This window comes from Ipomoea nil, unplaced genomic scaffold, assembly GCF_001879475.1.
Source record: "Ipomoea nil cultivar Tokyo-kokei standard unplaced genomic scaffold, Asagao_1.1 scaffold1509, whole genome shotgun sequence".
NCBI classification, from domain to species: domain Eukaryota; kingdom Viridiplantae; phylum Streptophyta; class Magnoliopsida; order Solanales; family Convolvulaceae; genus Ipomoea; species Ipomoea nil.
Window position 1 is genome coordinate 2,530,674 of NW_017617937.1, and position 14,597 is coordinate 2,545,270.

General features: G+C 36.3%; 3 protein-coding genes across 7 annotated transcripts; 2 read left to right on the plus strand and 1 right to left on the minus strand.

The window, feature by feature from the left end:
- The first annotated feature begins 2,257 nt into the window (after positions 1-2,257).
- Positions 2,258-6,432, plus strand: LOC109189053 (UDP-N-acetylmuramate--L-alanine ligase-like). Of its 4 annotated transcripts, none has more exons than XR_002055533.1 (14): positions 2,258-2,603; positions 2,804-3,009; positions 3,091-3,161; positions 3,335-3,423; positions 3,530-3,580; positions 3,834-3,929; positions 4,016-4,092; positions 4,459-4,660; positions 4,811-4,885; positions 5,343-5,590; positions 5,677-5,746; positions 5,992-6,084; positions 6,197-6,270; positions 6,350-6,432. XR_002055533.1 is itself a non-coding variant. In XM_019339756.1 (14 exons), the coding sequence occupies exons 1-14, from the start codon at positions 2,310-2,312 to the stop codon at positions 6,406-6,408; spliced, it is 1,710 nt and encodes a 569-aa protein (XP_019195301.1). In that variant the 5' UTR covers positions 2,258-2,309; the 3' UTR covers positions 6,409-6,432. The 4 variants fall into 4 exon arrangements, 3 of the variants coding, with proteins under 3 accessions (XP_019195301.1, XP_019195302.1, XP_019195303.1); XM_019339756.1 differs by having other exon boundaries at positions 6,192-6,270; XM_019339757.1 differs by lacking the exon at positions 3,530-3,580 and having other exon boundaries at positions 6,192-6,270.
- A 230-nt stretch (positions 6,433-6,662) lies between these two features.
- Positions 6,663-8,085, minus strand: LOC109189055 (putative septum site-determining protein minD homolog, chloroplastic). Its single transcript, XM_019339762.1, has one exon. It carries the CDS (start codon positions 7,890-7,892, stop codon positions 6,879-6,881), a length of 1,014 nt encoding a protein of 337 aa, XP_019195307.1. The 5' UTR covers positions 7,893-8,085; the 3' UTR covers positions 6,663-6,878.
- Positions 8,086-11,761: 3,676 nt separating this feature from the next.
- On the plus strand, positions 11,762-14,310 carry LOC109189058. Of its 2 annotated transcripts, none has more exons than XM_019339765.1 (2): positions 11,762-11,968; positions 12,958-14,310. In XM_019339765.1, exon 2 carries the CDS (start codon positions 13,417-13,419, stop codon positions 14,044-14,046), a length of 630 nt encoding a protein of 209 aa, XP_019195310.1. In that variant the 5' UTR covers positions 11,762-11,968; positions 12,958-13,416; the 3' UTR covers positions 14,047-14,310. The 2 variants fall into 2 exon arrangements, with proteins under 2 accessions (XP_019195310.1, XP_019195312.1); XM_019339767.1 differs by lacking the exon at positions 11,762-11,968 and having other exon boundaries at positions 12,958-13,176; positions 13,308-14,310.
- Positions 14,311-14,597: the final 287 nt, after the last annotated feature.

Genomic DNA, 14,597 nt, shown 5'->3' on the forward strand with positions numbered 1-14,597 from the left:
AATTGCTTATAATGTGAAAAGACTAATAAATCGCTTTCATTAAAAGTGGCATTTGAAATCTTGTGGTTAACAAGTTAATATTCCAAGTAATTTAATTGGAATTGTCTATATATGTATTATTAAATTATTGTTGTTGTTGTTATTGGGAGTGAGATTAAATTATTGTAGGAATATGTTTAAAAAATCATGAACGAATTGTAAATATAATGAAATGACAGTAAGACATATGTTTGAAAGTGAGATTGGACTTATGCCTTCAACCATAACCCTATTGGCCTTTTGAACGAACTACAAATATAATAATATGGCAGTAAGATGACAAATTATACTATTGACTATAGTTGCAATATGGATCATTGATAAATATTCATTTTTGTATATTAAATGTTCATTTTTAATATACTAAAATTTCCTATTTAAGTAATATATTTAACAATAAAGTTTCAGTACATTAAAAATGAACATTGAATATATTAAAAATAAATCCTCAATATACTAAAAATAAATTTTATGTCAACCATTCACCTTACATGTATAATAATTGCAGTAAAATTTTCATTTGAAAGTGATAGAGTACTTTGTTTATATTTTAAGCAATCGTTACATAATTTGACTTTATAATGTACAGAAATTCATGTTCATAATATACAGAATTTATGTTCATAATACGCATATACATAAACATGGATTCTGTGCATTATGAACATAAATTATGTACATTATAACTATAAATTATGTGTATTATGTTCAGTGTTTATGTGTCTTCATTATATTGTGTTTATGTGTATGTGTATTATGAATATAAATTATGTATATTATAAATTCAAATTTTGTGTATTGGACCCTGGTCCACGATATAAATTGTTGATTTTAGGCAATCGTTATGTTGTGGAACCATGTCCACCTTGCAAGGTGGACACGGTTCTATGTTCATAATTATAAAATTATATATTCATAATTTCTGAATTTCATATTCATAATTACAGGACTCTATGTTCATAATTACTGAACTATATGTTCATAATTATAAAGTTATATATTCATAATTTTTAAACTTCATATTCACAATTATTGAATCTCTATATTCATAATTACAGAACTATATATTCATAATTATGTTCATAACTCTATGTTTATAATTGTAAAACTATATATTCATAATTTTTGAACTATATATATATTCATAATTATGAACAGTTTTGAAATTCGGTTCCACAGCATAATTTGCCCATTTTAGGCACTTGGGCCTAAGGCCTAATGCCAGCTCAACTACAAACTCACGGGCCTTCTTTGTTGGGAATCCAATGTTATACGGACTGGCCTTATTTGTGTAAAAGCTAACCAGTATTTGGAATTTGAGCCCATAATAAGCCCAGCCCAAATATCAAAAGTCCAATTATTATTACGTGGACCATGATTCATACAGCTATGTGAATCATATTATCAAAAAATGTACATTTAGTATACAAAATATAAATAATGTAATTTTAATATATTAAAAATATACATTATATTCAGAAGTATATTATTTGATTACTGAAAGTATATTATTTTATATAATATACATTCAGTACACAAATAATGTACTTTTAATATAGAGTAAATATCCAAAATGGTCCCTCGATTATAGCTAAATTCACAAATTGGTCATTGATTTTCAATTTTAACCAATTAAGTCCTTAACTTTGCAATTTTAACACGATTTAGTCCTCCGTCTATTTGACCGTTTGTTGACTGTGATTTTTGAGGATATATATGTAATTTCATGGTCCATCGTCGATTTTTTAAGGTTCCGGTTGCATTTTCAGACCGCACTGTTACATTTGAATCCACCACCGAAAGCAATCTACCAAATCTTGTCGCATTTCTTCATCCTCCCTTTGGATTCAATGTAGTTGAGTTCGTACCAGAGTGAAGAAGACAACGTGTTTCCGAACCGGTGCAGCGTCATCCTGGAGGCTTCCATGTTCTCTGGTGTGAGATGCGGGTTCTTCTGGAGATCGTCGATGACGACGCGGGCGTCGGCGTTAATGTAGAAGTGTTCGAAGGATCAAATCGTGTTAATGCAAAGTTAAGGACTTAATTAGTTAAAATTAAAAGTCGATGACCAATTTATGAATTTAGCTATAGTTGAGGGACCATTTTGGATATTTACTCTTTAATATATTAAAAATGTAATTTTGTCATACACACTAACACACATCACTATAGATCGTGGTCCACACATTAATTTGCCACCAAAGGCAGTGCATGAAAATTGAATTAGAGTTCATTCAAACCGTGGCGCCACGTACACACCCCGCCGGAAAATGGGACCATCGGCGGTGAGGTCACTGTTGAATCTCCCAGCTGGGAATCGTGGCGGAAACCGTAAGCCGGCAGCTCCGGTACTTTACAGTCAACCGGTTCCGAGGTTTAAGTCTAATCGCACTATTGGAACTGCCTTTGCCTCAAAACGAAATGGCTCAATGTCTGCAATGTGCGCGCAGACCAAAATCCAGGAATTCATCGAGCCCGCCGACCGGAAATGCAAAGGTTGGATACACTTCGTAGGCGTCGGAGGTTGTGGATTGTCTGCTCTTGCCATGCTTGCTCTGAAACAAGTAATGTTTCCTTTCTATCCTCTAAACCCTGTTTAAACCCCTTGAATTTATTTATTTTTAATTATAATATAGTATAATTTCCAGTAATTTGTACTTGTTTATTTAGTATTACTTCTCGTGCTGAAGCTGGAAGTTCTAATCACAAAAATTATCTCTCTTTCTGGATATAGAATTGAGCTAAATTTGAAATGGTATTATAGGGTTTTGAGGTTAGTGGTTCTGATATTATATGGAGCAGCTATATGGATCCATTACATGAAGCCGGAGCCCGTTTATACATAGGTCATTCTGAATTTAATTTGCTAAGAAATGATGGTTCGAGTTTGCCAGATGCGGTTGTTGTATCGAGTGCCATCCCTGTAGACAATGTGGAGATTTTGCATGCCAAGGCTAGAAGAGTTCCAGTGTGAGCAAATTACACTTGTAACTTGATTCAACCAGATTGTTGAATTGTTTTAATAGCAAAAGTGTGATATTATCATTGTAGATACAAACGAGGTGCGTGGTTGGGAAAGATAACAGAGGGTCACAACCTCATTGCTGTAAGTGGAAGCCATGGTAAGTGGTAACAATGATAAGTTTCAATCTATTTCTTTATATGCTTTTCTCTGCATAACGACGCAATGAAAGACATTTAAACAATGCCTCGTTACATCTACAAGTTGGCAATTGGCATGAGGATGGTAAAGATCAGTTAGCCACTCAAGTATAGCTTCTGCTTTAAAATGCAGGAAAGAGTACCACAGCTAGTATGCTTGCTTATCTCTTGCGTGCAATGGGAGATGACATTACAGCTGTAGTTGGGGCTAAGGTGCCACAGGTATAGTCATAGTGTTGATTTCATTGTTTCAGTTGATGCTTATTGTGCCAAGTGACAAATCTTATTCCAAAGATTAGTCTAATCAAATTTCACCTGCCCTCTTCAGTTTGATGGGGGAAACATCATCTATGGTACCAGCAACAATTTTGTTTTGGAGGTATCCCTTCAGATCTCTTTTCATGGTAGAATTGATTATACTGTGGAATACATATCCTGGAGGGCATCAGGAGGAAATTTATACCACCTTAGTAGTATTGATTATCCTTAAGAAGATGTATTCTCTCTGATATCATTTTAGTCCAACAAATTTACTTCCGGGTGTTCGTTTATAACTGGCATTGAAGGTTTCAACTGCTGTAATTTGAACACATTTCTGCAGCACTCAATCTCTGTGCTGATGATTAATGCAGGCTGATGAGTATGACTATTGTTTCCTGGGATTAAGACCTCATATAGCTGTTGTTACTAATGTGGATTGGGAACATGTGGATATCTTTCAAAATGAGGTCCAAATCCTAACTAGTAAATAGTATGCTTTATAAGAACTTAACTTTTGGCCTCAGGATATCCACCATTTCTTTTTTCCTTTCAGGAGGAAGTTAGAGCAACTTTCCGGCAATTTGTCCAGCAAATAAGGGATGGTGGGCATCTCATTTTATGTGGAGATAGGTGTGATTTATATTCCAAGGCCCTTGTCTCCTAATCTTTCAGTAATAGTTGCCATGACCACACACATTATTGCCAGAGCATTGCAACAACATTAAATCACCAATCTCTCTAAATTTTGGAAAGGAAGTAAATTGTATATTCTGAAATCATCCTTAAAGAATTGATTCTTCCAATAGCACCACTGACTTTTGGGAGTTTACTGCATCTCAGTTCAAATTTGTTTGGGGACTCCCCTCACCTTATGTGATGACGTATGATGAACTTTACTCTCTGTTTCACTAGTGATAGGACCAGAAATTCACTTCTGTGAGTTTCTTGTTATTATGTCTGGTACATTTATTGTCCCAATAACAAAAAATTGTGCAGCTGTGCAGGTGCATATATTTCTTTGTGCAGCCGTGGAAAAGCAGATACTGAGCCAAATATTTCAAATGAGTTTGAAACTTTTCCAAGTTCAGAGTTGTGCTGTGATAGATATCACATAACAACTTATGGTATTTCCAGTTTTAATGATTGGCATGCTTCATCAATTCATCCAAATTCATATGGTGGTAGTGATTATAAGCTGGTAAGTTATTTGTCCTTTAATGTGATTGCTTTCTGTTAAACCTTCAAGAATAATGATTTAAATATGTTCTTTTTATATCTGCAATTGCTAGGTTGTCAAATAGCTATGCCTTTAGTCTTGATAGTTTTTTTGTGAATTACTCTCTTGCAGTATCACAAGGGGCACTATGTTGCAGACATCAGCCTAAGGATGCCTGGAATCCATAATATTATTAATTCATTGGCAGTGAGTAAATATTATATAGTAAACCTTCCGTATTTTTAATGGTCAAATAGCACCAAATATTTTAACTTTCTGCAAATTTTGCAATTCTATCTATCTATTTTTTTTTTTTGTTTTTTTTTGTCAATTAAAATCCAAATGGTTTACATTAGAATCAATTTATCCTATACATCATAATCAAAATCAATTTCTGTTTAAGTGGCTGCCATGTTAGCAAAAACCAAGAAGTTTTTTTGACCAAGTGGAGAGATTGGGTGAAATTGATCTTAATTTGAACCATATTGATTTACTAGACAAAATTTCTTTTAAAAGGATAGAATTGCAAATTTTACCAAGAGTTTGGATGTTTGACACTATTAGGCCAGTTTTAATTCTTAAAAATAAGTTATAGAGGAATTATAGCCTGTTGTTCTTATCAGTTATAGGTAACCAGTTAGTATCTCTGTTCCTGAACCTGCAGGTTATTGCCACAGTGAGTATTGTAGCCAGGGATAACGGATTTTTTGATACAATAACTTCTCTTCGGTCACATTTGCTCAATTTTAGAGGCATTTGTAGACGTTTTGAGAAGGTTGGGACAATTTGTGGATGTCACATTTATGATGATTATGCTCACCATCCAACTGAAATTCGTGCTGTTCTTCAAGCAGCACGTCAAAGGTTTCCATTTACGGAGCTGTTGGTAATTTTTCAACCTCACACTTATAGGTCAGTTATATACTTATATATATCACAAATATTGTTTCAAACATAATTTACTTTAAATGACGTTTTTGTGTTTTCACCCTTTGCAGTCGCATAGCAGCTCTAAAGAGTGAGTTTGCTGCTGCATTTAAAGATGCAGACCAGGTTGTAGTTACAGAGGTATAATTAATATGGAGTAAGTTTGATCTGATTTACAAGTTGCTAATATCAACTGGTTATGTAGCCGAAATAGGTTGAGTCGGTATGAGAGACTTTTGCATTGCAGAACCAAGTAGTAGGATAGTTGTGAATAGCTTTTTCACTTGCTTCACAATAGGCCTCCTCTAGGTTGCAATGGAACAACCTTACTGATGCACCATGCTTACATTTGAGGCCCGACTATTACATCTAATTTTGAGCTCCAGGTTTACGCTGCCAGAGAAACGAGTCATTGTACAAGTGGAAGTGATCTTGCTAGATCTATAGTTTGTCCTTCGTCTGAATTTATCCCCTCCCTGGTACAATACATTCTGCTTTTTCACCAAGAAAGTTTCAGCTTTTAGTGTCTAATCATTATAGCAAATTCCATATCAATTTTAATCTGGAAATGCTGTTGGATTCTCAGGATAGGGTGCTCGATAAATTGGTAAGTTTGGTTTGGGAAGATCCTGATAGGGAGATTCTCATCTTGACTTTGGGAGCAGGTAAAAATTTTAAATATTTTGGTGGTCCAATGTTTTAATTACTAGCATTCATCTAAAATGATGGTATTCAATGATTCAGGAGACATTACTACACTGGGTCGGAAACTACTCTGCGAGCTACAACTCAGATTCACTTAATTTTGTTCGATGATACAGAAAAAAGAACCTATAGAATTTCAAATCTTGCAGATAGGAACAACTGGAGTTTACAGTTCAAGAAAGACACTTAAAGCTACTTCCTAGTTAATGTAGGATGCAACAGTTGTGTAGACAAGCTGCAAAATCTGAGTTACCACGATTCATTTTCAATTTATGTAGATGATCTGTCCAATACTATGATAGATAAGAATACTGAAACTACTGATGATATCAACATTTTTCCTTTCCAGGAATTGAGCACAGATATCATAAAGAAATTGGATTTAATTGGAACACATGATACAGTTCAGCTCAAGAAATCAGCAAAACAAAAAGGTACTACAATTTATAATCCTATCTACCATCAATCAAACGTGAAACAACGAAAATGGAAGAATGGCAAACCTCAACTCTCCTACTGTACACAGCTTCTTTCCTTCCCACCAAGCAGCTGCAAAGAACTTCACTTTCTACCCTCCAAAAAATGAGAAGAATCCTCGTTTCTTCGGCTGCTCTTCCACCATTACAGCTTCCATACTATCCTGCTCGACCAACCTCCAGGCAGCTTGCTCGAATGCCAGCCCAGCCAGGGCGGGCGGCTTGTTCAGCACCAATGGATATCCTCTGTTGGTACTTCTAATGACCTCTGTATCCTCAGGAATCACCCCCAACAATGGCAACCCTAGCATTTCCTGCACATCAAGCACTGACATCATGTCCTCTCCCTTGATCATATCTGTTCGGACTCTGTTCACAATCATCTTAATATCCCTGATTCCATCGCATTCCAGCAGCCCCGTTACCCTATCTGCATCTCGGAGGCTAGTAATGTCAGGCGTTGTTACCAGGACGGCCTCATTTGCCGGCGTGATTGCAGTGATGAATCCAGCATCAATGCCGGCAGGGCAATCAATGAGGATGAAATCCGGGACTCCTGTATCGCGGGCCTTGAGGGCTTCCACGAGCCACGTCAGCGCTTTTCCGCCGAAACCAATGGGCAATTTGGATCGGGGCTTGGAGATACAGAGCAGCTCGAAGTTGGACCACCGCTTATCTCGAACGAGAGCCTGATCGAGGCGGCAGTCGCCGTTGAGAACCTCCACGACGGTGTAATTGACCCGGTTCTCGAGGCCGAGCAGGAGGTCGAGGTTGCGGAGGCCGACGTCGGCATCAATGGCGACGACAGAGAAGCCGAGGCGGGCGAGGGAGAGGCCAATGTTGGCGGTGGTGGTGGTCTTCCCGACTCCGCCTTTGCCGGAGGTAATGACGACGGCCCTGGGGGTTTCTCCGGCGAGCTGAGGCTTGCGGTTGTACTGCAGGATTGCCTTGACAGTGGTGGCGGGCGAATAGGGTTTGGTGTAGGGTTTTAGGGTTTTGGATGCAAGAGGAATAATGGGAGGGTTGAAGGTGGAGGAGTAGAAGAGGGAAGAGTAAGGGTTAGGGTTAGGGTTAGGGTTTGTGAAGAAGTGTTGTAGAGATATCATTTCTTCAACAATGTTTGGGGAAGACGAAATGGGTGATTCACAGAAGAAGAAGAAGAAATGGAAGCATAACTATGCCCAACTATGAAAACAATCAATCCAAAATTTTCTCAAATAATAAGCCCAAAATTACTTTAAAACTAATGACTAAAGGTTCTGATTTCAAAATCTTTTTTTAATACTAAAATTGACATATACACTTTATCTTAGTATCCAAAAAATGGTTATAAATAAATGTGTTAATAGCTACAAGGAAAAAAAATAAAATAAAACATTCAAAGCCGCTGCTGACGAGTTGGCAAAGGAAGATATCTTGCAAACAAGATGAGGAAGCTAAGGTGGTTCGATAATCCACTTGTGTCAATTCTTGGGATCTTGAGAGAACAAGAGTTGGGTATGTGATGTGCTAACGCAAGAAGCTAATGGGATTGTTCCCCATCCTTCTTCTCCATGAAAAATTTTAAAAAAAAAATAAAATTGTTCTTAATAGTAGTTGAGTTGGCATTGCCATTCAGTTCTTGATGGTGTTAATAGTGGGGTATCAATATGGCAAATTATCCCGGTTGAATCAAAGACAGCCATAATAAAGGTCCAGGTGAATGAAGTAATTAGTGTTTTTGATAAAGCTAGGGGCTTCAAACCTACCGGCAATTCTCTGGATTGGAAGAAACTTTGTTGGATGAAACCACCGGATAACCTGGTTAAGGTAAATGTTGATGGGTCGATTATCCCATCATCCTTTTCTGCAGGGTGTGGAAGTGTCATAAGAGATAGTATGGGGGATTGGAAGCATGGATTTGTGGCTACCATAGGCAATTGCACCCCACGGGAAGCTGAAGCTTGGGCGCTTCTCAAAGGAATTCAACTGTCAGCAGCGTTGGGTTTCACACGGGTATTATTTGAAAGCGATTCATAAGAAACAGTCGAGTTTCTCAACAGTAATAAATCCCCCCGTATTGCAGCACATAATGTCTTGTTAGCATGCAGAAAAGAGCTACGGCTGTTTGAACTTTAGCAGGTATCACAAATCAATCGGGAACAAAACTTGGTGGCAGATGCATTATCTAAACTCTCGCGGCAATTTAGCGATGGATTACATAGACTAACTCATCCTCCAGATATAATTAGAGGGTACTTAGAAGATGATTTGGCTGGGTTTCCCTTGTGGCGAAATACCCATGAATCTGTGTAATTGTTTGCTTGGGTCTCCCCCTTCCAATTAGAAATAAAAATTAAAAAAAAATGGCAAATTATGATGTGAAACTGGTGGACACGGTTCCAAAACTGTTCATAATTATTAATATATAGTTCAAAACTTATGAACATATAGTTATATAATTATGAACGTAGAGTTGTGAATATAATTATGAACATATAATTCTATAATTATGAATATAGAGATTCAATAATTGTGAATATGAAGTTTAAAAATTATGAATATATAGTTTTATGATTATGAACATAGAGTTCTGTAATTGTGAATATAGTGTTCAATAATTATGAATATGGAGTTCAAAAATTATGAATATATAGCTTTATAATTATGAATATATAGTTCAGTAATTATGAATATAGAACCGTGTCCATCTTGCAAGGTGGACACGGTTCCACAACATAACGATCCTATCAATATGGTTAAGGCACATGTTGTGGGGATGTAGGGTCTAACTGAGCAACTTGCGATTCACTTCTTTCAACAATTCTAGAGGTAATGTCTTGAGAGTCCAGAACCTCTAGTTGTATTACAATATTGCATTTTTTAGTTTTTAACCTCCAGTTGTATTACAATATTGCATTTTTAGTCATTTAGTTTAATGTCTCTTGCTTGATTCTAATATTCATTCTTTAAATCAATTTAGGTTTAGTACTAATGTGTTGGGTATTGGAAACCTTGCACTCAACCTCACCCAAGTGGTTAGCCTAGTCGCATTTCAATTCGAGATTTTGGAACATGTTTACTCTTTTTTGGGGAGGGAGATAACACTTGTGTGAGATCGTCTTACAGTTTTAATCTGTGAGACGGGTCAGATCTTAATTAATGAATTGGATCTTTGTCTGTATTAATTAAAGATCCGACCCGCCAGTCTCACACAAGTTTTTGCCTTTAAAAAAAAAAAAAAACTTAGGTTATTTTACATTTATCGGACTAAACCTAAGCTCACCGGACCTCGCCCCTAGAGCCACTACAAGGGGTAAATCGTGAGTCACACAATTAGTCCATCGGTCAGACCCTAGTATATATTCATGTGTACACAAGAGATCCAGTCCACGTCTTCTATCATTCAATCTTTTTCCCATTCATGTTTTAAGTATAATTCAAACTCAAACATAGTCTTCAGTCATGAAATCACTAAGTCTTAAAGGGTTCGCTTACTTTTTTTTTTGAATGGACAATTGTGATGATTTGTGTCCCTTATTTAGGAGATAAGAGATTATCTTCCTATTGTCACAAAGCAATCAATTTGTATGCACATGATTTGTGAAATCTACTTTCCTAATTTAGGAGATAAGAGATTATCTTCCTATTGTCACAAAGTATCATAATTAGGTTTGAGGAAAATAATTTGTAAGGGGTTTAAGACTTTTTTTATTCAAAACAATAATAGTTTAGTACAATTATTCTTCTTTTCCTTACTAATGTCTTGATTTCAATCAATCATATATTTGTGAAATCTACTTTCCTAATTCATGCTAAGTATCATAATTAGGTTTGAGGAAAATAATTTGTAAAGGATTTAAGACTTTTTTTACTCAAAACAATAATAGTTGAGTGCAATTATTCTTCTTTTCCTTACTAATGTCTTGATTTTAATCAATCATATATTCGTATAGGCCATTCATCGATTACAAAAGTAAAAGGATCAACAAATATAATTTTAGACGTTAACCCCACAGATGAGAGATAGCAATAAAAAATTAACAAACGCAAAGTAGTGACGTGAAAGTAAAAGATAAAACACGATCATAAAAACTAAAAATATACTAAAATCACTATGAATGCACAACGTATAAACAAGAAATACAAAGCTAATATATCCTTAGAAAGTGCAGTATGTACATATCCATATTCATATTTATAGAAAAGATGATACAATGGGAAATCTATTATATATACAGTACCATATGTACCATACTTTATTTTCAATGTTTCTTTTTTTTGGGTATGTTTGATGAGACAGTGATGATGAATTTGAATATAGAAAATTAGAAATATAGGAATTAAAAATTATGTAACTGACAAAGGATTATACAGAATTTTGTTGGTACAACCACATCAAAATCATACCAAATTTTATACAATTCTATATATATGGTCTTTATAGTAAACTGATTAATTCATTATAAAATAAATAAATAAATAAAATTATATCTTGTCAAGCACTGTGTGTTCAGATGACATGTAGAAATTTTGATCTTTATAGTAAACTGATTAATTCATTATAAAATAAATAAATAAATAAAATTATATCTTGTCAAGCACTGTGTATTCAGATGACATGTAGAAATTTTTCCCACGTGAGAGATCATTAGATCGAGTCTCAGTGTAATATAATAAAATCATTAGCATTAAAAAAAATTATATCTTCAAACATATAAATTTTAGTTTTTTTTTATTTTTTTATTTTTTATTTAAAAAAAAAAAGTGAGAATGGAACAGCCCCATGATGATGGCAGAGTGACGTCTGCTATATCGACTTGAAGTTGATCCAATGGCAGCCCTTTTTTTGTCTGGGTGCTATTATTGGATCCCTTACCCCACGCACCGATCCAAGCACGTGGCCCCCACTCTCCAAACCCCTGTTCACACATGCCATGTGTCTCTCTCGGGATTTCTTGAATTTACGATTCTGCCCTTCCTTCTTCTACTCATCAGCCCCCCCTACCCTCTCACCGGCAGTTTCATGTGATCAGTTAATTGTTTAACTTTCTTTGTGTCTCTCATCCCGTCCTTATTTTTCATATTTGGATCCGAACGCACCCAACTATATAAATCTCCTTCTCTCTAAACCGGCGCACAAAAAGATTGCTTCTGGGGAAGCCCTTTTTTTCTCTCTCTCTTTCTCATCTTCGTTGAACAGGTCTGCTTCTCTTGCTTTTCGCTTTATTTTTTGGTTAATTGCGGTTGAAGATCTTGAATTTATGGTTTAATTGTATTATTTTCTGTGATTTGTGCTCTGGGTGTTCCGATCTGGTGTTTGTTTGAGTAAAAATCGAGTCTTTTTTTTTTTTTTTTAATATGTGTGCCGAAGGGTTGTGTTTTGATTCAGATATGGAGTGAATTGGATTCGGTGTTGTGAGATATGGGTAAATGGGTGTTTGGGTTTCAGTAGAATTTATCTGATTACTGGTATTGAAATTAGGGCTCTTATTCACTTGCTCACCCCTCATCTTATCCAAAATCATGGCTGAAATTTTGTCTGGTGGAAAATGATTTGGAATTCACTTCATTTCAGTCAACGGGTGAAAGTTCTTTTCCTCAAAGAAACAAGTGCCCTCCCAGGCACTAGTCCTTGTTCCTCCCACCCAAGTTATCGTAATTTACCCATCCACTATCTTGTCTTGTCAGGTCGGGGTGTGGGGCCGGCGCCCGGCTAGTGAATTTGGCCTTTTGTCAGGGAATTTAGCCTTTTGTGGGCAAATAAACGAGGGGCCAACATTGAAGTTCTCTCTAGAGCGTGGATTTGATAAACTGTTAGGCTAGCGTAGATTAGGGCTGAACTATGGCTTTCTACATTATGCATAGGATGAGACATGACTGGGTTTTCAGTTATTGGGATCTAGATGCTGCTTTACTAATATGCTTTTCCCGAGTTCTTGTGTGTATGTTTGTAATGCATACGATGCTTTGTTGATGCTGTTTTTCTCGGTTTGTTTTCGTTCGCATTAAGGTTGAAGTCTGGGTGATATTGTGAAAAGCATATGGTTTTGAGTTGAAATTTTCTTTATAAGCTAGGTTGATGTTAGATTATGAAAGACGTCTTTGTTTTTGGTCCTCTGTTATGTTTGTTTAACACCCTGTTCTTTATAAACTTTTGCCATTTTTTGAGTGTTTTTTGTTTTGCAACAGGAGGGAAGGCCATGTGAGTTGTTTGAACTAGACGGATTCTTTTTGGTATTATTGGGTTTTGAATCAGGTAAATTTGGGTAGTTGTCGTGAAATGGGTAAATGCAAAGGTTGTGGGAAATTGGGAAGAATGGCCAGGGACAAGAATGTGAGCTCATATCACATCTCTCTACTTCAGTCTCCTGTTGTTTCTGTTTGGGATTGTATCGTTCGCAAGATGAGGTATTCCTTCAGACCTGAGTGGGTGTAGGCATACGGGCTAGTTTTTTTTTTCTTTTTTTTTTTTTTTTTAAATATAATATATCGGTTTACAGTATCAGACCTTTTTTTTCTTCATAAACATTAAATAACAGGTTATAGGAGGAAGTTAGTTACAGTGATGATGTATTCGTCTTAGGATTTTAGCAGGAAAGAGAGTTATATTAAACTTAGGAGTTAAGAAAGTAGTTGGTGCCGGATAAGATGGATTGCGGCAAAGCCCCAATTGATGTTAGGAAAGTGAAGAAGAAGCAAGTAAAGGACGAGTTGGACCGCATCAAACAGGCTGAGAAGAAAAAGAGACGCTTAGAGAAGGCTTTGGCTACATCTGCAGCGATCCGTCTCGAACTAGAAAAGAAGAAACAGAAGAAAAAGGAAGAACAACAACGGCTGGATGAAGAGGGCGCTGCGATTGCCGAAGCTGTCGCTTTGCATGTCCTAATTGGCGAGGATTCGGAGGATTCGAACGAGGTGATGCAGAAGAAGGACATGGGGGGGCTGGACCTATGGGATCATAGTAGGAATTTCGACATCATCGTGGGTGGAACGGGAGCAGTATTTCCTCAACGAGATCTCTCGAAATGTTCATTTGAAGGATCAATGTGGATCTCCGGTGACCAGAGGTATGGATGCACGTGGAACGATTTTGGCAACACCGAGTGCATGGTCTCGCCTGAACAAGTTCTCCACCCGCAATTTTTGGACAAGGGAAACTGGGACATCACGCCGCTTTCTCCCAGTTCATTTGCCGAGGCTATTTCATCGCTTCAGATTGCTGAGGATGCACCTGCACACACATACATTTTCAATCGGATGTTAAGAGAGAGTAACTAGACGGCCAAGGTACCGTCTAGTCAGCTGATTCTTTCCTATCTAATGCTTTTTATTTTATTTTGTCAATGAAAAAAAAAAATATTGTGGTTTTGAATAATGCTGTGTAAATATTACGAGCAAAAACATACTGATCTCATTTGCGAGTCGTTATGTTTGTACTATGTATTATGCAAGACAACTGCTCTGAAATCACTTGTTGGCTGTGTTTAGCTTTCCCTTTTACTTTCCTTAATGAGAAGAATGTTGATGCTCTTTTTCAATTCATTAACTATTGCATTCAATGTTGATGCTCTTTTTCAATTCTAGCTTTGGTGATGCTCTTTTTCAATTCTAGCTTTGGGTACAACAAGAAGAGTACGAATGTACGAAACTAGGTGGACATATGGCTAGTGCATTATTGTACTTGTAATTTCCATCATGCTATTAAGTAGGGTATTTAATTTGGTTGACATATATGACAAAGAACTGTTCCTTAATTTTCATTTTATGTTATCTAATTCGATTAACAATGTTGTATCTAGTTCAGTTAAACAGAATTTTCATTAATCAGA

What these genes read in the sequence shown, in the direction of transcription:
- LOC109189055 (XM_019339762.1), bottom strand. Translation starts at nt 7,892, where the DNA reads ATGATATCTCTACAACACTTCTTCACAAACCCTAACCCTAACCCTAAC.
- LOC109189053 (XM_019339756.1), top strand. Translation starts at nt 2,310, where the DNA reads ATGGGACCATCGGCGGTGAGGTCACTGTTGAATCTCCCAGCTGGGAAT. An exon ending in GTGGTAGTGATTATAAGCTG is followed by an intron (nt 4,661 to 4,810) that starts GTAAGTTATTTG and finishes ACTCTCTTGCAG; the next exon opens with TATCACAAGGGGCACTATGT. An exon ending in CTGAATTTATCCCCTCCCTG is followed by an intron (nt 6,085 to 6,191) that starts GTACAATACATT and finishes TTGGATTCTCAG; the next exon opens with GATAGGGTGCTCGATAAATT.
- LOC109189058 (XM_019339765.1), top strand. Translation starts at nt 13,417, where the DNA reads ATGGATTGCGGCAAAGCCCCAATTGATGTTAGGAAAGTGAAGAAGAAG.